Raw genomic sequence first — 21,549 nt, 5'->3', positions numbered from 1 at the left:
ATATCGCGAAATTATCAAGTATGACACATAGAATGGATCTGCTATCCCCGTTTAAATAAAAAAAAAATCATTTCACTAGGCCTTTAAAAACAAGGCAAACATTTTATTTAACAGGTATATTTAACATTGCACACAGTTTGAACAGTAACACTGTGTTTGAATATAGGAAAATAAAACATTGTACTTAAATAATTAATCAAATACAATTATTTTCACGTAAAAGTACCACTAGATAGAGCCTGTGTACCACTGGTGGTGCACATACCGCAGTTTGAGAATCACTGGTCTAACTAAAACAGCATGTTCTCATTTATATTCAACATGAAATTACTTTTATTTGTGTTGTTTGTATTCTTCAAAAAATAACTCAGACACTTAAAAAAACATGCTTGTCCTTCTGATGATATCTGTGTATCGGCATTACACCATTAGAGTTGTTGCAGTATCGCGTGAGATTTTATGAGGACTTAATGAATCCCAGTGGGAAGGGGGGCTATTCCTGCAACAATAATTCAGCTACTGCAAAACAGAAATAATAACAATAAAACAATAATGTATTTACTCCCTAAGCACCGCAGCAGAGCTTGAAGGCCTAAGTAGAATGATGAAAAAGGGTCAAAAATTAACAGCTTGAGCACTCATAAAACTTTTTTTAATTTTCAAATTTTTCCTATAAACTTTTGTGCCCCCAGACTGACAATAAATTAGATTGTGTCTTGCACACATTGTGTTATTTTAATTGGATGGGGACATTTTAAAGTATATTTCTTTATTTAGTAAATATACCAATATGCATGAGGGCTGACGCCATCCTGAGCGCTAGCTTTGCACCTCCCCTCTGTTTTATCACCCGCTGCCCTTCCTGTGGTAGGAGAAATAATTGATCAAAAGGCTTAAATGGGCTTTCAAGTCATGCAAGTTCAGGCTTTGTGTGTGTTTGTCTCAGCAGTAAACAGCAGGTCAAAGGTCCAAGAGATATCTGCGAGTGAATCATCCGCCGGGCGAGTAAATAAATAACATGTCCATCCAAGAGATGAGCAAAGGTCAGAGAGCCAAAAACAAACTTCAATGCACTTTTTGCTGACTGCATTCACACTTTATTCACAATTTGCAAACAAACGCGCGAGTTAAGTGCGCGAGGTAAGAGCAAAGAAACGGGGACACCGGGGGTGGGGGGGGAATCAAATCAAAGAAAGCCGTGATTGGGTTTGGAAAAGAAAATGGCGTAGAGCCACAAAGTAAACATGAGCGTATTTCCTCGGGGGAACCATGGCGGCTATCAAGTAGAGGTTATTATGCTATGAAGCGCTAATGAATTCATTAGCTAAATGAAATGTCAATAAAGGGCTTGAGAGAGAGTGTTGAAATCAATGCACAGCGTCTTCTCCTCTCCTCTCCCCTCCTCCTTTCCCTTTTCTTTGTCCCATGTAGACAATGCCTCCCAATTATCCCACCTTTCTCGCCCCCTTACACACACACACACACACACACACACACACACACACACACACACACACACACACACACACACACACACACACACACACACACACACACACACACACACACACACACACACACACACACACACGTACACACGCACACATATAGGCACATTGAGTGTGAAGGAGGACATAGGAGTGATCAGTGGGAGCACTTTGCAGCGGTCAGCAGGAATGAAGCAGTCCTAGACTACCTTTGTATTCAGCTGTACCCACCTGCTTACTTTGAAATGGCTTGACTGTGCCCTGTGTGTCTGTGTGTGTGTGTACATGTGTGTGTTCACACATCTTTATGATCGTGCTGCAGAATCAGAGGCTTTGATTTTTTTCTAGCGTTCAAGAAAGAACAATCCAAAGGCTGCTTTTATTTCATTTCAGCCCCTTAATTGTGAGCCTTACAGTTTTAAAACATGATGTGCTTCTACTGTAAGCCACGGTGCAAAAAATAAAATAAAAGTGTGTGTTTGTCAACAAGTTGTTCTTTAAATACAATCTATTTTAATCTAATCTACAGGGTTAAAAAAACCTGTTATAATATATGATGTATAGAGTACATTGTATAGTAAATACAGCATGTATACATGGACAGGATATAGATATATATCAATATCAATATCAATATATATATATATATATATATATATATATATATATATATATATATATATATATATATATATATATATATAAATATGTGTGTGCATACAAACATATACACACACACACACACACACACACACACATACATATATACACTACCGTTCAAAAGTTTGGGGTCACATTGAAATGTCCTTATTTTTTAAGGAAAAGCACTGTACTTTTCAATGAAGATAACTTTAAACTAGTCTTAACTCTAAAGAAATACTCTATACATTGCTAATGTGGTAAATGACTATTCTAGCTGCAAATATCTGGTTTTTGGTGCAATATCTACATAGGTGTATAGAGGCCCGTTTCCAGAAACTATCACTCCAGTGTTCTAATGGTACAATGTGTTTGCTCATTGGCTCAGAAGGCTAATTGATGATTAGAAAACCCTTGTGCAATCATGTTCACACATCTGAAAACAGTTTAGCTCGTTACAAAAGCTACAAAACTGACCTTCCTTTGAGCAGATTGAGTTTCTGGAGCATCACATTTGTGGGGTCAATAAACGCTCAAAATGGCCAGAAAAAGAGAACTTTCATCGACAGTGTATTCTTGTTCTTAGAAATGAAGGCTATTCCACAAAATTGTTTGGGTGACCCCAAACTTTTGAACAGTAGTGTATATATATACATATATATATATATATATATATATATATATATATATATATATATATATATATATATATATATATATATATATATATATATATATATATATATATATATATATATGTATATATATATATATATATATATATATACATATATATATATATATATATATATATATATATATATATATATATATATATATATATGTATACACATATATGTGCATATATATATATATATATATATATATATATATATATATATATATATATATATATATATATATATATATATATATATATATATATATACACCTTTATAAAAATATATACATATTTTTTATATCTTGTCCATGTATACATACATACTGTATATACTATACAATGTACTGTATGTATCATATATTATAACAGCTTTTTTTAACCCTGTAGATTAAATTGAAATATATTTTATTTAAAGAACAACTTGTTGACAAACACACATTGTTGTATAATTTTCAGCACAGTGGGGTACAATATATATATATATATATATATATATATATATATATATATATATATATATATATATATATATATATATATATATATATATATATATATATATATATATATATATATATATATATATACATACTCTACTATGCTGTATGTTTCATTTTTTTAATTCACTCAGACGTGAACATCCACTGAGCTAAGGTAAAAAAAATATCTTCAATCATCTTGCAGTGCAGACATTTACATATTGCAGCGCAGAGTTGATAAGAACGTGACCATTTTCACGATACTTCTGTATGTGAATGGACAGACAGATGCACAATGCGACATGCCAATATGACATACTCTTACTCAGCTTGCAGTGGAAGATGTTTACGAGTTAGCGAAGCAGAAAGGAAAGGAGAACACAATAATTTCCATGCATGTATGTAAACGGACAGACGGGAACGCATTTCAACAAACATCATGATGATCATTTGTGCTCTTAGTCCTTTTGAAGTGGAGTTTATACTTTACAGAAGCAGACTTTTAACATACTGTAACATTATGCATGTATGTGAATGGACAGACAATTACTTAACATGACTAACAAACATGCCAAGATTTTTAAATGGCCTACTGTGGAGACATTCACAATTTCCCTTGTGGATCATTAAAGATGGTCTAAGTCTAAACGAGAACACAGGAATCTTCAACATGATGTAATATTATTTATGTGGGTGAATGAACAAACAGTTATACAATGTGACAAACCAAATCATTATTTGTCTCACAGTGGAGAAATGTACATGTTGCAGCAGCAGGAAGTAAACTACCAGAATTTTTAACATACTGTAATGTTATGCATGTGTGTGAAAAGACAAACAGTTGCGCAATGGATTCAACAAATATTGATGTGTTCTTAGTCATTTAAGGTGGAATTTAGAAAAAAAAAGTATTTAAACGGGAACACGAGACTCATAAGTACACTGTAATATTATGTATGTGAGTGAATTGACAAACAGTGATGCAATGTTGACCTTACAGCAGCAAAGAGTGAATGAAAACACAATTGTTTTCAACATACTGTAATATATGGACTGACGATTACGTAATGCGACTAACAGACATGATATGATTATTATATGTCTTGCAGTGGATAACAACAATGTTCAACACAAAGTAATAATACTGTATGTGTGAATATATTAAAGAATAGTGTATAGTGCATAGTGTTTATGCACTATGCACCAACAGTTGTGCAATGCGACAAACAAATACATAGTGCTTTTAATTAGCTTGCATGAAAACATTTACATTGTATAGAAGCAAGAAGGAAACGAGAACACATGAATTTACAACATGCTGTGAATGTATGTGAATGGACAAACAATTACTCCATGCAACTAACAAAAATGAAACGATCATTATTTGTCTCAAAATTGAGAAATGCACACATTTTAGCAGCAAAAAGTAGACGACAAAAAACACACTAATAATATGCGCAAATGTAAATCCACCGAGAGTTGTGCGATGCGACAAATACTCTTAGTCATCTTGCAGCACAGGTGGAATGTATTTTTTACAGAAGCAGAAGAAAGAAAACAAGGATTTTTTTTAAATACTCTGTTGTTATTTTATGATTATGGCCAGACAGTTAAGTAATATGCAAAACAAATATGATGTAATGTTAGTTGTCTCGTACTGGACGCATGCACATGTTACAGAAGCAGACGGCAATAAAAGTACATATCTGAGCAAGTAGCACTTGATGCAAACTGCTGTGTGCGCTCTGACAAGAATGAGGTAGTAAGTGGCCCTCACTGTTTCTTTTTTTTAGTGCTGTTAGCGGAATATATACCGATTTGGTGGGATTGTTCATTTTCATTCCAAAGGGTAAATATTACAAACACATCAAAACAAACGTTTCGGCAAAGGTCGGGATTCTTGGGGAACGACGTAACATGTTTGATCAGACCGCTGGAACGCTACCGAGCTTGTTACTCTTTCTTCATGTGCGTGTCATCTCGCTAACAACATTAAGAAGTGTTCACTGATTTTATAGTAGGTGAGCGAGGGTTGCCGCGGCAACGCTATTCGCCTCGCTCTACCATTCAATGCAGCAGTGAAATGATTCCAGGGTTATGTGCATGATTGCTATTATCACTTAACTTTCCATGGCTCTCTTTCATATCCGCTGCTTTGTTGCATCAACGCGACGTATCGAACCAGCGGCCTCGCTTCCCGCTCATCGTTGTAACGTAGAAGTGCGGGGCTAAATTGTTGTTTCAGGATGATTGCCGGGGGCACGTGTTTAAACGCTATCTATTTTGCATAAACACTATGCAGCTCCCGTATGGGCGCGCAGGCACGAGTCGCACCGCCACTCACTCTGACACCAGGCACCGATTCATCTGTTTTCTGCAACGGCGGTTAAATATACATCAAAGTGGATGTTCAGCTCCGCATGCCGGCGCCAGGCTGTATAATAACGTTTTACTCAGGGAACGTCTCGGAAAGGAACGCTGAAAGACAACATGTGCATGAAGTCATCCAGAGTCTCGCTCCTTAATCGTCTTGCCGCCTGCCCTCAATAAATAACCATTAAAAGTGCCAAGTGGAGTCTGAAGAATGAGTCACCGGTGACAGTAAAAGTAATTAAGAAAACCACAATTAGGACACGTTTGAGAGATCTGTCACGATGGCTAATTGGTGGCGAGCAGTAATATCTAATATAAATATCATTCTGAGGCCTGCGGAAAGACGACACACACACATAAGGTACCGCAGTCACTGTGGGGGTTGTTGTTGTTGTTGTTGTTGTTGTTGTTGTTGTTGTTGTTGAGGAGCATGGAGGCTCTTCTGTGGTTCTTCTTCACCTCACCGACTCATTTATTTGCGGTGCAAAGTCAGGAGAAGAGAACTTTCTGACTAATCCCATCTCTGCAAAGCTCCACTCATGCAAGGGGAATGTTGTTGTGTGGGTGCTTCTTCAGCAAAGTGGACAATTACTGCACCATTACTGTGTCCAGCAGACAGCCATTGCTGATGCCCGGAATTTTATGACCGACACAATATAGTGGGAGTGCAACTCCATTTTTGTTGCTAGTTTGTTCCAAAAAGTCTGACAAAGACCAAAATGTACGCAAACTGAAGTATTTTATTTTCAGAAGAAATAATGCAAATCCAAATAGGTCACATATGGCCTGATTTACTAAAGGTTTGCGAGTACTAAAACACACTTCATTTCTGTTTGTGCTTCCTTGTTTTGTGTTTATTTCCTATCAGTGCTCTTATTTTGGTTCTATTTCCTGCCTGTCCCCGAGCGCTGTTTTCCCCTCACCTGCTGTTGATTGGCAGCCGGTCCACACCTGGTGCTAATCAGCATGTTTCTATTTATGCCTGTCTCGCGTGCTCCTCAGTGCTCGAGGATTGATTTATGTTAAAGGCCTACTGAAACCCACTACTATCGACCACGCAGTCTGATAGTTTATATATCAATGATGAAATATTAACATTGCAACACATGCCAATACGGCCGGGTTAACTTATAAAGTGAAATTTTTAATTTCCCGGGAAATATCCGGCTGAAAACGTCTCGGTGTGATGACGTTTGCGCGTGACGTCACGGATTATAGCAGACATTTTGGAACAGCACGGTGGCCAGCTTAAGTCGTCTGTTTTCATCGCAAAATTCCACAGTATTCTGGACATCTGTGTTGGTGAATCTTTTGCATTTTGTTTAATGAACAATGAAGACAGTAAAGAAGAAAGCTGTAGATGGGATCGGTGTATTAGTGGCTGGCTACAGCAACACAACGCCGTCCACCGCCGCGCCGCTGTCCTCACCGGTGTCTGGGTTGACTTCCTCCGTCTCCGGGCCGCCGACCGCACCGATGATCGTGGTGAAGTCCTCCGTCGCGTCGTCGATCGCTGGAACGCAGGTGAGCGGGGGTGGTGATGAGCAGATGAGGGCTGGCGTAGGTGGAGAGCTAATGTTTTTAGCATAGCTCTGTCTAGGTCCCGTAGCTAAGTTAGCTTCAATGGCGTCGTTAGCAACAGCATTGCTAGGCTTCGCCAGGCGGGACAGCATTAACCGTGTGGTTACAGGTCCAGGGTTTGGTTCGGTGTCTCCTGATAGTGGAAGTAATAATAGTATTGTTGATCTTCGGTCTATCCTTCCAGTCAGGGGCATGTTTCTTCTGTTTCTATCCGCAGTTAAGCACGATGCTATCACGTTAGCTCCGAGGCTAAAGTGCTTCGTCGATGTATTGTCGTGGAGATAAAAGTCACTGTGAATGTCCATTTCGCGTTCTCGACTCTCATTTTCAAGAGGATATAGTATCTGAGGTGGTTTAAAATACAAATCCGTGATCCACAATAGAAAAAGGAGAAAGTGTGGAATCCAATGAACCCTTGTACCTAAGTTATGGTCAGAGCAAAAAAAGATACATCCTGGCGTCCTGCACTGCACTCTAATCATTCACTCTCACTTTCCTCATTCACAAATCTTTCATCCTCGCTCAAATTAATGGGGTAATCGTCGCTTTCTCGGTCTGAATCGCTCTCACTGCTGGTGGAAAAGATTGTAAACAATGTGCAGATGTGAGGCGCTCCACAGCCTGTGACGTCACGCTACTTCCGGTACAGGCAAGGCTTTTTTATCAGCGACCAAAAGTTGCAAACTTTATCGTCGATGTTCTCTATTATATCCTTTCAGCAAAAATATGGCAATATTGTGAAATGATCAAGTATGACACATAGAATGGATGTGCTATCCCTGTTTAAATAAGAACATTTCATTTCAGTAAGCCTTTAAATAAGCTTATATGCACGACTGCTTCCTTCTCTGTTTATGAATTAGAACCATCTTACCTGCCCTTCGTTCTCCTGGTTTCTGCATCTTGGGGTCACAACAACTACAGCCATGCAAGTTCCTTACATTGCGTCTGTTAAGTGAGCAGAATGATGCGTGCATTCCTTTTTGCATTTCTGTTTTTTATTAATATGCAACATATATGCTGATCATGCCCACAATACTGTGATGAGGCAATTAAAATATAATTATTTTGCACACGCAATGTGATTTATTAACACTCATCACCGTTTTGGGAGCACGATTTTGCGTTTTATTTTGCACGTTTTGAAAAGGACGCGCAAACTGACACAGTTCCACACGCGGCCGTGAGAAAGGAGTGCGTGCAGAGCAAAGACACACGATGGACAGAGAATCCTCCGTCCCACGTGTACGTTTCAACATATTTGGACGGCCAGAAATAACATTTATTAGACATATTGTCTATTCAAGCTGCTGGATGACTTCTGGGGCTGATTAAAACAAATTCAATTGATGCTTTGTGGGGTCATTTAATATTTTCTTTATATCCTATATGATAAAAACTTCTAAAACGCCCATAAAAAGTGGAACGTATCTCCTGCTTGTTTGAAAACATAGCAAAACGCCACAGGTAGGACGCTGGAGCATGAGAACATGTGCAGCAATGAGAGTGTCTCCGTGGTGATGCCCCGTATAGTAAACGCAAACTCCTCCTACACCACTTTTCAACTGCACATGCAGTGTTAGTAGATCACACGCAACACGGACACTAATGGTACACGCTATTTTATAGATTGCACACGCTGTTTACCGCATGGTAAATGGATCTCAGTAAATCAGGCCCACAGTGTCAGGTGTGCGGACAGAGGGTCGTTATTTGGTTAAGGTGATTTTTACACCTTCCAGGACACAAGACACCGGTAAAACTTGAACCCCCTACTCGGAATCAGTGGCTGGACTTTATAAAGGAAATATGGACAATGGAAAAAATTACTCATGTTTTAGAATATATGGTAGGAGTGGATAATGTATTTAGAAAAACATTTATCATACTTAATGTATGTTTGACAAATAAGCATTTATAATAGCTAATTAGCCTACATTGGAAAGGTGGAACAAACAATATTTGATTCATTTTTGTATGTGTATTTATTATTATTATTATTATTTTTCAACCAAATACAATCAGATTTGTCTCTCTTAAGTTTTGCACTAATTTAACTAAGATATATTTATTTTTTATCAAGTATGTGTATATTTGTTCTTTAAAAAAAAATAAAACATACTGTAATACAAATCACAGATACTCAAAACGAATAAAATAAAACACATTTCATAGAGAACCGATGTGGTTTTAAATAAAAAAAACAAAGTGAAATATTTAAACTGACAAAATAAATTAATAAATGAACATTTAACATCATTTTTACCTTTATTGAAGACTCTTGTTGGCAAAGACGGCAATGAGCGGGAAGGAAGATATACTGTATTTCTACAAGATCACGCTTGAATTTAATAATGCTTCTCACTTTCTTTATCAAAGTGCTTAACCCTGTGTTTGGTTATTTTACAGTTGCGGTAAAAATAAAAAAAAATACCCACAAAGACTGAGTCACCAAAATGTAAGATTATTTATTGGATATTGCACAGAATGATCCACGGGGAAACAGACTAGTTTGTCACATGCAGTGTTTGGCTGTTTGATAAATGAGACAACGGGACGATGATGGGTTCTCGCTTCAGCAATATTACACAATATATCTTTTTTTATGAAGTGTATGAGCATTTTTGCCTATTCACCAAGTTGAGTGAGGTCACAGGAAGCTCTATTTTAGTTCACCAAAATGGTGTTTGATGGGTTTTTTCCAAGCCCAACTCATCCACCCATGCCTTCCTTTATGTACTCTGCTTTGTGCACTGGGTTCAGAAGTATACACTTGTCAAAAATACTGTGTTTCGCTGAAAAAAATAAGGCATCCTTATTGATTAGTTGATAAAGAGCTGTGTCCAATACTTTTACCTTTTCAGTGATTGCACAGCAACGCCGACAAATATCACTCCTAAGTCCAGTGTTTTACTCGATCCCCTCTGAACGACTTGACCGAAGGGCTGTTTATCGTTCTGACAGGCACATAAATTGGACCGTGTCCACACGGATGCGGATAAATGAGGAAGCATATTTATTTTTCTGACCTTCCCGACACCTTCTTAGTCTGTCTTCGCCCAACTTTCAAAACTTTGCCCACATAGAATCCTTTTCACCAACAAACCAAAGCTGGAATGCAAAGTGAAGGCTCCCACTCTGCACAACTTAATAACACCAAAGTGCCACAGTACCTGACTGTGAATATGTGTTTGATGCCTCATTACTTCCTGCTCGTCATCCATCCTGTTTGTGCATCCTCCTAAATTAAGTAAAGCATCCTCCTGGCAGGAAATGATTGCACAGTGTTTTTTAATTACAAATCAGAGGCGGCACAATCCGCATTACGTGCATTAATATTCTCTTCCACATCTTTTGCTTGAACATTAAACAGGAACAGTCTCACTGCAGCAATATCGTTAAATATTTCACTGACTAAACAAACTATATGGAGCGATTACTACATTTTGCCTGAGGTACTGTGATTAATTAGGTTTTATGCATTTAATCAATGTAAGTTTTTAACGACAGGACAAAGAAGAACCCATAGGAAAATGAAATGAAATCATATTTTATGGCAAATTGGCAGTTTAATAAAGTCTGTGTTTGTGTGCAAAACCTTGTTTTTTGGCAGCAATTGTAAACCTGTTGGCGTCAAGGTATGTTTTTGTGAATACTCACGCCTAAAAAAGTGACTATTTTCTTGTCTAAAGTCGACTTTGTGCTTCACTGTTGTTTTGGTAACAGAACTGAAATACTGAACTTGAACGGAACACTGAACTTAGTTTGCAAGATCATAGATAACATAGCGGCGATGATGCCTTGCTGATGGGATGCCATGGCCAAGAAGTTCATAGCCCTTGTGAAACACGAAAATGAAACCAGTGATGTGGCATTAATGCTTATTAGAGGAATATTTTCCCACCTATGGACGGGGTGGACTGTACATGAGATCTCGTCTCATGTGCAGTGCATTATGTTCAGGGACATAAAATGAATGCAGCCTGTGTTTCTATCCTTGCAAATACGCACACGTTGTATCTTAGGTTCCGGAAGAAGAGGTACCAGGCTGGAGAGAGAGTGACGAAGGAGCTGTGCACACACGTCAAGTTAACTTTCATTTTTGGTTTCTGCCAATGGTTTGAGTTTGAGTTTGAATTTTTTTCGAACATGCATACATACAACATGATACATCACAATTTTCAGTTTCTCTTTTCAACATGTTCGAAAAGGAGTAGGAAAAAGCTGAGCTAATTTAATCCTACCCCTTTTCTTTTACATAACAGTTGCTAAAACTTTTGTTCACTTCCTGTTCTCAATTTATTCACAATATACTCCATAAGTAATCACAATAAAAATAAATAAATAAATAAATAATACTCGGTGAAGTATGTTACATTTCAAATGGTGAGATGAGTAAGATTATTTAGAAAACGAATGGATGGATGAAATAAATTCAGAATGTTTATCATGGTTCTTCTACTTTGTACTTTGTAAACACTTTAAGTTTGAAGAGTTTCTTGAAGTGGATCATATTAGTACTTTGTTTGATTTCTTTGCTTAATCCATTCCATAATTTAATTCCACTTACTGATATACTGAAGGTCTTAAGTGTTGTACGTACATACAAATGTTTTAAATTACATTTTTCTCTAAGATTATATTTCTCCTCTTTTTTTGAGAAGAAGTGTTGTATATTCTTGGGTAGGAGGTTATAGTTTGCTTTGTGTATAATTTGAGCTGTTTGCAAATTCACAATGTCGTGGAATTTCAGTATTTTTGATTCCAATAAATAAGGGTTGTATGTTCTCTATATCCAACATTATGTATTATTTTAACTGATCTTTTTTGTAACATCGTTAATGAATTAAGTGTACTTTTGTAGTTATTTCCCCTTATTTCTGCACAATAACTCAGATATCGTAACACTATGGTTGGACAAAAGCATGAGAGACGGGCAACCATTTTAGAGACTGCTTCCATTTGAGATAGGTCGGTTTACTCTCTGTCAGCGCTGGTGTTTTTATTTTGTGTACTTGTTCATGTTTTGTAGAGTTAATTGTTGAACTTCAGTTCTAGTCACCTTTCATCATTTTAGACAGCCTTAGAATAAAATAATCTGGGAGGACAAACCTCCCCCACCCTCCAAAACCCTAGTGAATATATCGTTAATGAAATATATACAAACTATACATTTTGTATTTCTGTCACTTCCGAACAAGCTACAAGAGGGTTCACTCTTTGCAGAGTAAAATCAATACAGTGAACCCTCTTTTCAGACTTCCACTCTCCATATCTCTATGGGTGGAGGTGGTACAGGGCACACACAGAGAAGTTAGTTTGTGTATTGTGAACGTAAGGACATTGAATCATTTGTTCTTTATTCCAATTTCTGACATTTCCTAAGGTATGATCAAAATCAGCACACAACTTTTTGAGTCAGGTTGTAACTAATAGACAAAGGGGCAAACAAACCCTGCTAATTACATATATTTGCTGGCATAGGTAAAAACTTTCGAATAGCTGAGAAATATGAGTTATTAATTATGAGTGATCTAAAAATGCTTGTCTGAAAAGTGTATATTTCCGAAGACAGGTCTTGATAACAAGTGGTCATCTAATATTTAGGGTGGTCTTACGTTTGTCAACACAGTACTAGGATTATTACAGTAGACAATACAGCTGGGTACTAAATTATGTACTTTTTATATTGACACTGATATCGATTTGCAAGTAGTGACCGAATTATGCTGGTACCACCGGGTATCGGTTCATGTAAAATCAAACGGTGCCACATTTCGATACCTTTGTTGCTCGTGACGTCATGTCCGGTTACAGACAAGGCTGGCTCAAACACTTGGCAGGGAAACAATCAGTTAAGCAGCACTCAGAGCAGACTCAGCCAAACTGCCTCAGGGATGCCCAAAGTGGGGCCCGCGGGCCTAATTCCGCCCGTCGTGTCATTTTGTTGTAAGAGTAGTTACCAAATGTATAATACTTGACCGCTTTCAAGCTGCACAATCATTGATGTTATTTCCACGGCTACGCTGTAAAAAAAAGTCATTAGATTTTACTCTAAAAACCGGACAGATTAGTCGCAAGACATTTTCCTTAAAATCATCAGTGGTACCAATTTTCCATTTACAGTAATGCATTGTAAAATTGGGGAATGTAGATTTCACGCTAAAAACTGGTGGCTTAATCACCAGAATTTTGACGTAAAACCAACAATGGTACAGTTTTTCGATTTGCAGTAATTTTCTGTAAAAAAAAACCCACAGTAAACTGTATGGTAGAACTCTGGTGACTGAGCTGCCAGTTTTCTTAATCGTAAACTATAGATTTTTTTGTTGCTGGCTAACTATTTACGTTTGAATCAAAGAATACCTGCAATGTGGTAAAATTGCCACTTTTTCCACGCTCTATGGAAAAAGAATAATATGGTTGCCACGCTTCGCCGACTTCCTATAGTGAAAACTGAAATGCTTCAAAATTTAGCATCCTCCATATGTCGCATCTGTCTGGGTAAAGTTTGAACGAGATCAGATGAAATATCTACTAGGAGCTGGTTACAGAACAACACCTGGACATGGCAAACATCTGCAGAAAATGAACTTTTTGTCATGTTCTGTGTTCTGGATTTTGTTTAGTTATGTTCTGTTTGTTTAAAACTGCATAGTTCCTGTTTTTACGCTCCCTTGTTTGGTCACCATGACAACCGATTAGTTTCACCTGTCCTCATGTGACTCACGCACCTGGCTCTAATCATGAGACTATTATTTAAGCCTGTTTGGCCAGTTAGTCGGTCTGGCAACATTACTCTGAATTTGCTGTTCTTGCCATTGATTCATGCTCTGCCAAGTAAGTTTTGTTTCATGTCCATAGTTTCTGCCCATGTGTTAGTTTTGTTACCTGGGCCAAGTTTTGTTCCTCCGCTGTGAGCGCCTTTTGTTTGTAGCCTTTTGTAGTTTATAGTAAAGATTAAATCATGTTTTTACCTGCAAGCCTTGTCCGGTCAAATCCATCTCGGGAAAACAATCCTTGCAGTAATTTGCGAAAAAGTCCACGCCTTGACACTTTTAGAAAGTTTTAAGATGAAAAAAGATGCAGCGTTGCATGTTAACTGAATTTGGCACACACTGTGTGACAATCTCTACTATCTTATATTTATATATGCGGTATAAGGCTGATTTCTTCACTTGTGGTGCTGTTGCATGGTAAAAATAACTATTTGGCCCGCGGAACATTGCCGCATTTTCACTTGGCCATTGGAGGCAAAATGTTTAGGCAACCCTGCTCTAAGTAATGTTACAATTTTCCATGTCAACAAAGCAAGCATGGCTGATTGAAAAGTAAAGTAAAGCTCTACTTTTTCAAAATGCGTTAGCTAGATGCTAATTTACTTTGGCTTTACCGATTAACATTAGCAATTTTACATGGCAAATTCAAAACTTCAACATTTCATAATGAAAACTACAACTAAGATGCACGTTACTATTAAACAGCTGGTGTGTAATAAGTACACTACTTACAGTACAAACACTTTATAGACTGACATTCAGGTTCATGGCAAAGACTACTTCCTGGCTTTGCAATACACCATAGTCTATATAGTAGGTAAGGTTGTATTTTTGTACTATTTCTGTGAGAATCCTGCGTGCAACTGATGCATTAAGGAGTGGGACTATGGAGGGCTAGCTGCAGTGTGCTCAAACAACCACCAGGTAGCATCTGTGAGCAGATAATACTGTATCATCGCTTTATATTTTGAACTTATCTGGTCTTATCAGGTCTGTAGTGCATTCTTCACGCATTCTTGACTCACGCTTAACGTGAAAGATGAGGCAAAATCACAACTTTACCTACTGTACACTACTGCCATCCAACGTCTTGGAATTGCAACTACATTGCAAAGTCTACTATAATACTTGGAAATGAAACCGAGAAGTGTAAGAAAACACAATGTACAGTAACAACTAGACCAAGGGTTGGCACCCCTAAATGTTGAAAGAGCCATATTGGACCAAAAATAAAAAAATAAAAATCTGTCTGGAGCCAGAAAAAATTAAACGCCTTAAATAAGTGTTATAATGAAGGCATGTAAGTGTTTTAATTTGTATTCTACGCATTTTTGCAACATTGGCAATCATTAGTAAAATGAAGGCTTCTCACAGGATGAGATAACTTCTGGACATTACTGGCTCAGAATGGCAAGCTGAGTAACGTTTGCTGTGGTCTGGAACAACATGGCACACAAACAACTATCAGAAATGCAGCCAATATTACATACAGATAATGTGCTATGAGACATGCACATATAAATTAAATACACAGAAGATTATAAGTAAAGGAAATTAAATGAGCTCAAATATACCTAAAAATAATAAAGATGCAATATGTACATACAGCTAGCCTAAATAGCATGTTAGCATCGATTAGCTTGCACTGACCAAATATGCCTGATGAGCACTCCAACAAGTCAATAACATCAACAAAGCTCACCTTTGTGCATTCACGCACAGCATAAAACGCTTAGTGGACAAAAATAAACAAAGAAGGAGTGGCACAAAACACGTCTTTCTGTGGCAACGTCGGAGAAAGTTGTGCATGTAAACAAACTACGATGAGATCAAGGATCGCTGAAATTAGTAGGACAAAACGGTGCTTGCCAAATCCTCTCATCAGTGAAGCATGTATAACATAAAGTGGGATTTCTAACAATTAGGAAGGTTTGTTCTCCTACAGAACATCTTCATCTTTTTTCCATTTTCACACATCTTTGAAATAGGTCCAGGGAGCCACTAGGGTGGCGCTAAAGAGCTGCATGCGGCTCTAGAGCTGCGGGTTGCTGACCCCCGAACTAGACGGTACAGTTGTCACATTTAACTTGTTCCATTTATCCATCCATTTTCTACCGCTGGATGCTGGCACTCAGGAAGATACAGGGATTGTTATGATTTGCTGGGAAACTCGTTCATAATCCAGTGACATGTTTCAGAAGGATTAGAGGTAACTAATGCCTTGTTTTCTAAAAGAGAATCCTAATGCTCCAGGTACACTTGAACATGTGTGGGTTCTCTTGGAGTGCAGACATGACGATCAAAGTGTCACACAGCAGGACATTCGTGAGACATGACAATGATCAACATTTGATTGGCTGTGGCGGAACATGTTTGCTTCTTCTTTGTTAGCGACGTGTGGGAACAGGATGAAGCGAGGGAAGAGCACCAGGAGGATGAGACATGAAAAGAGCGACTGGAGAGGTGGAGGCAGGCAGATGAAAACGTGGAAGTTAATACAATGTGTCGCGCTTTAATATTTGATGCGTAACATTTGGACACATGTACGTTTGTCAAGAAATATGTTGTATAATGTGACAGATTAACCGCATGTCAAGAGTCTTTTTTTTAAAGCGAGTTGGGGAATAAATGGTGGCCTGCGTGGAAAAAAGGAAATTATTCAAGAGCGGAATCGCATTTGTATATACACTCAAAGGGAAGCTGCATATTTTCTGTTCGGAGGTTAAGTGCCGCGATAAGAGCTCTGAACTAAGTAATGAGCTTCATAGCCAAGTAACTGAAATTAGATGCTTTATGGAACCTGTTCTAACACCTAATGAGTAGCCTCTGATACTATACTAATAGACTGTACTAATGAGATTATTATGATGGATTACTTGAAAAAAGCGTCAACACAAATTAAAATGTTGATTATCGCCTGCATGGAGACTTTACAATAGAGAGTCCCTCACTTTCTTCATACTTTAGTATAGGTGGGTGGCGTGGCTCACATGGTAGAGTGGCCATCCAGAAATTTCAGGGTTCCTGGTTCGAATCCTTTCTGCCATCCTACTCACAACCGTTGTGTCCTTGGGCAAGACACTTAACCACCTTGCAGAATTAATGTTTGGTGGTGGTCGAAGGGGCCGTAGGCGCAAATTGGCAGCCACACCAGAGCAGCTGTGGCTACAAATGTAGCTTACCACCATTAACGGGTGAATGTGGAGTGAATGAATGATTGGTTCTCACTTCCGGTGAAGTGCTTTGAATGTTTAGAAAAATAATCCATAAGTATTATTAGTATTACTTAGTATAAGGGTGCTCCAAAAAATGAATTCACATCCAAATTGCAATTCTAAATTGATTCAGAATTTTGGAGAATAATTTAAATAAATAAATAATAATAATAACATATATATATATATATATATATATATATATATATATATATATATATATATATATATATATATATATATATATATATATATATATATATATATATATATATATATATATATATATATATATATATATATATATAATTTTGTGTTTAATTTTTGGTTTTCCCTCTTTTTAGTATTGTATGTGTATGTCTTCTCAATTGCTTCTTCATTTTTAGTATTGTAAAGCTGGGATTGGGTTGGTTGGAGCTATTTATAAAATGATTAACATTATGTGATTATGAGAAGTACCTTTTTAAAAACACATATTTAAAATGATGTGTTTTTAGGCCAAAACTTCTCGTGTGAGTCGTACATCAGCAGACAAGAATATATTTTGTAACCAGTAGCCTGTTTTTGAAAACACGTACACCAAATAAATACCAAATAGTATATAAAGAGAATCGTGTTGAATCGAGAATTGATTCTGAATCAAATTTTCTCCCCATGAATTGGGATGGAGTCAAACCATGAGGTTCCCAAAGATGCCCACAGGTAATACTTAAATATAACGTATCCATCCATGGCTACATGTGTTTAGTCATTTAAGTGGATAGTAAAAATATACTGCTATACAAACTGTACACTGACTACTCCAAAGTTCATCATCAAGTCCCATTCCTATAGTATTGTCCCTGGAGAATATACATTGTATTAAAACATGCTTGTGAAAAAGTCCCTCGCCGGATTCCAATATTGTGGCAGCACCGTATCGGGAAATTTTATTTTGCTTTTTAAAGCATATTATAACATTTTTATGTCCTAAATTAGGCATTTTCAAGCATAACATTGGCTAAATAAACTAACAATATCAATATTACAGGAGTATTGGCCACTAGAGAAGACCAAACTAATCAGACCACAAAGTTCAGTATCGTGGCCACTGATTGGCTCAGCCTCAGGAAGCATTACTATATTGGATCAAAACAGTGTAAAGGTGACTAAAGGGTGTTTTTCGTGCCCTAGAGGGCTCTCATAGTGTTGATAAAGATGTTTAAAAGATTGTCAACAGTTGTTATGCTCCAGCTATGAAAATATTTGATTTATAATTAATTATTTCTACTTTGCGGTAATTCATTTATTGTGGTCATGTCCGGAACCAACTAACAGCAATAAACGAGGGACTACTGAACTCACTTTTATGCCTGTACAACACCGATTAGGTCCAGCAACGCCTACAAAACACCACTTATTGGCAAATGTAGTTGGCAAACACCTTCTTGTTCCTCAGTTGTTTTCAAAAAGTTTACTTTATTTTAGTTTTATTCAACAGCAACATTACTTGGAAGTTAGTTGTTAGAGTTGTTAAAGTCAATACAATGTACTTTTTATATTGATGCTGATTTAGGTTAGAGTTGTTAAGGTCAATTTCGGAATTCAGCCAACATTTTTTGGGAGAAATAGGCCCCTGCAGTCAAAAGTGCAGTCATGCATGATGATGTCCTACATGTGACTTTGTTTAAAAGGATTGGAGCGCAGGGATGTCAGAGTGGAAAAATAAGACGGCAATATAGAAAATAAAATATAACTTTTGCAATGCAAGACAGTGGTACACATGTCCATGCTGCTCAGTATACGATTGCTAAAATGAGTGCTAAAAAAAACCCCTCAACATCAGCTTTGTCTTAATGTGAAAAGATTAGCTCCCAGTCTCTCATCCTCAAAATGAAGTTTAAATGTATAATACAGACCAAAAGTTAGGACACACCTTCTCATTTCAATGCATTTTCTTTATTTTCATGACTATTTACATTGTAGATTGTCACTGAAGGCATCAAAACTATGACACCTGTTAAGTGAAAACCCTTTCAGGTGACTACCTCTTGAAGCTCATCGAGAGAATTCCAAGAGTGTGCGAAAAAGTAATCAGAGCAAAAGGTGGCTATTTTGAAGAAACTAGAATATAAAACATGTTTTCAGTTATTTCACATTTTTTTGTTAAGTACATAACTCCGCATGTGTTCATTCATAGTTTCGATGCCTTCAGTGACAATCCATCCATCCATTTTCTACTGCTTGTCCCTTTTGGGGTCGCAGGGGGTGCTGGAGTCTAGCTCAGATGCCTTCAGGCGGAAGGCGGGGTACACCCTGGACAAGTCGCCACCTCATCACAGGGCCAACACAGATAGACAGACAACATTCACACTCACATTCACACACTAGGGACCATTTTCTTTTTAGTGTTGCCAATCAACCTATCCCCAGATGCATGTCTTTGGAGGTGGGAGGAAGCCGGAGCACCCGGAGGGAACCCACACATTCACGGGGAGAACATGCAACACAGAAAGATCCCGATTGAACTCGGGACTACTCAGGACCTTAGTATTGTGAGGCACATGCACAAACCCTTGTCCCACCGTGCGGCCCACCTTCAGTGACAATCTACAATGTAAATAGTCATGAAAATAAAGAAAACACATTGCAAGAGAAGGTGTGTCCAAACATTTGGCCTGTACTGTACATTTTTACCCTTTTATGACAGCTAAGAATGTGAAAAAGTTACCAAAAATCTTGCTTTAATGTTGTTTGTCAGTGACATTTTGACCCTGGAACAGAGTAAAGAACTTCCCATTGTGTCCAATGGGGAGTTTCCACTATAATATTGCATTGTTTGTTGTGCACTTGTTAATGCAATGCTTAGACAGTATGACACATTAGCAATTATGTTGGACTGTAGTGACTAGTCAGAGGTTTTGTTTGCACGGTGTGCCGAACACAACTTTTCTGCAGCATCTCTGTGAGGCATCTGTTGGCCTGATGCTCTAGCACTTAGTGAGCGCGGGCCAAACTTGACAGACTGGTAATGACTCTATAGCACACGTGCACACACACACACACACACACACACACACACACACACTCACACACACGCACACACACACACACACGCACACACATTTGACATTTAATGCCATTGTGGTGGCTCAAGGAAACAAGTGTCTCTATAGGAAACGGTCATGGAGTTGCACACATACATATCAACACGCACCTCAGATATAATTAGTGCTATTTACAACAGGGGCAGCTCGGCCCTTTTTCCGAAAGCACTAATGCACTTCCATTTGTTTAATTCCCATAGCCTAGGGAGGAAGAATTAGCGTGGTGGGACAACGACTTTATGCTTCAATTCCCAATTGTGGCATTGACTTCCCTATCCCCCGCACAATAACAATAATAGAAACAGTAAAGCTGAGTAATTTGTCAATAAATGGAGTTGCCTGCGGGTGCATGTGAGAGTTGCAATTACATTCAAAGGGTGCGTTATATGAGAAGTGGTGTGTGTGTGTGTGTGTGTGTGTGTGTGTGTGTGTGTGTGTGTGTGTGTGTGTGTGTGTGTGTGTGTGTGTGTGTGTGGGACATACCGGTGAAACACACGCTGCTGTGGTGCACAGTGGCCCCCTGAAGACCCCCTTGACGCGCCGGAAGTGCCCATTGCTGAGGTGCGTGGAGCTGATGACCAGGTAGTAACAAGCACCGCACGCCATCCCAGGGGACTCACGGGGCTCGGGGCCCATGCACGGCCGCTTCTTTTACGGAGTGCGTCAAAAAAAAATAAAAAATAGAAATAAAAAGTGGGCGCAGGTGAGAAAAACGCTCTCAGTCTTCAACACTCAAATGACGCACAGTCTGGATGCGTGTAAGTGGCCCGCGTCCGTCCTCCCCGCAGTTTGCCTCCTCATCCCTTCTTCCTCTCCGCTTGCAGACACTTTGGCGGCCGCGGGAAGATGCGAGAGGAGGCGTGACACACTTCCACGCTCCTCTCCCCTTTCCTTGCTGATGTCTATTGATTGGCAGCAGACTTCAAATGTCTCCGTGCTGCGTGGTCAATATCGCGGTGTGTGCTGATGTGGAGGAGACGTAAATCCGTCCACGGGAGTTATGGTGGTGGCTGCAGCCGATGCGCGGCAGGCTGATGTGGCTCACATTCTTTCCCGTGGAAGAAATACTCTCACTCCCTCTCAATAGCTCTACCTCAGCCCCTACTTATCCCCCCCTCTCTCTCTCTCTCTCTCTCTTTTTTTTTGCCCTGACTCATCTTGTTCAGTATATGAGTGCTTTTAGTCCGTGCATTGGTAGCGGGGTTCAGTTGGAGGGTGTTTGGAGGCT

At 38.4% G+C, this 21,549-nt stretch overlaps 1 protein-coding gene across 1 annotated transcript in view; it reads right to left on the bottom strand.

Moving 5' to 3' along the window:
• The window catches only part of LOC133659977 (G patch domain-containing protein 8-like), a 153,927-nt gene extending 132,687 nt beyond the window's left edge, over nt 1-21,240 (bottom strand). Inside the window, exons 1-2 of the mRNA XM_062062938.1 lie at nt 21,067-21,240; nt 20,805-20,969 (exon numbers count right to left, since the gene is read on the bottom strand). Of these exons, the coding sequence (XP_061918922.1) occupies nt 20,805-20,957 (153 nt within the window). The 5' untranslated portion in view covers nt 20,958-20,969; nt 21,067-21,240. The remainder of the gene's footprint in view (nt 1-20,804; nt 20,970-21,066) is intronic.
• Nucleotides 21,241-21,549: the final 309 nt, after the last annotated feature.

Source organism: Entelurus aequoreus, linkage group LG11, assembly GCF_033978785.1.
Source record: "Entelurus aequoreus isolate RoL-2023_Sb linkage group LG11, RoL_Eaeq_v1.1, whole genome shotgun sequence".
In the NCBI taxonomy this organism is placed as follows: domain Eukaryota; kingdom Metazoa; phylum Chordata; class Actinopteri; order Syngnathiformes; family Syngnathidae; genus Entelurus; species Entelurus aequoreus.
The sequence above is the reverse complement of the archived record's forward strand: the minus strand, read 5'-3'. Positions and strand labels throughout refer to the sequence as shown.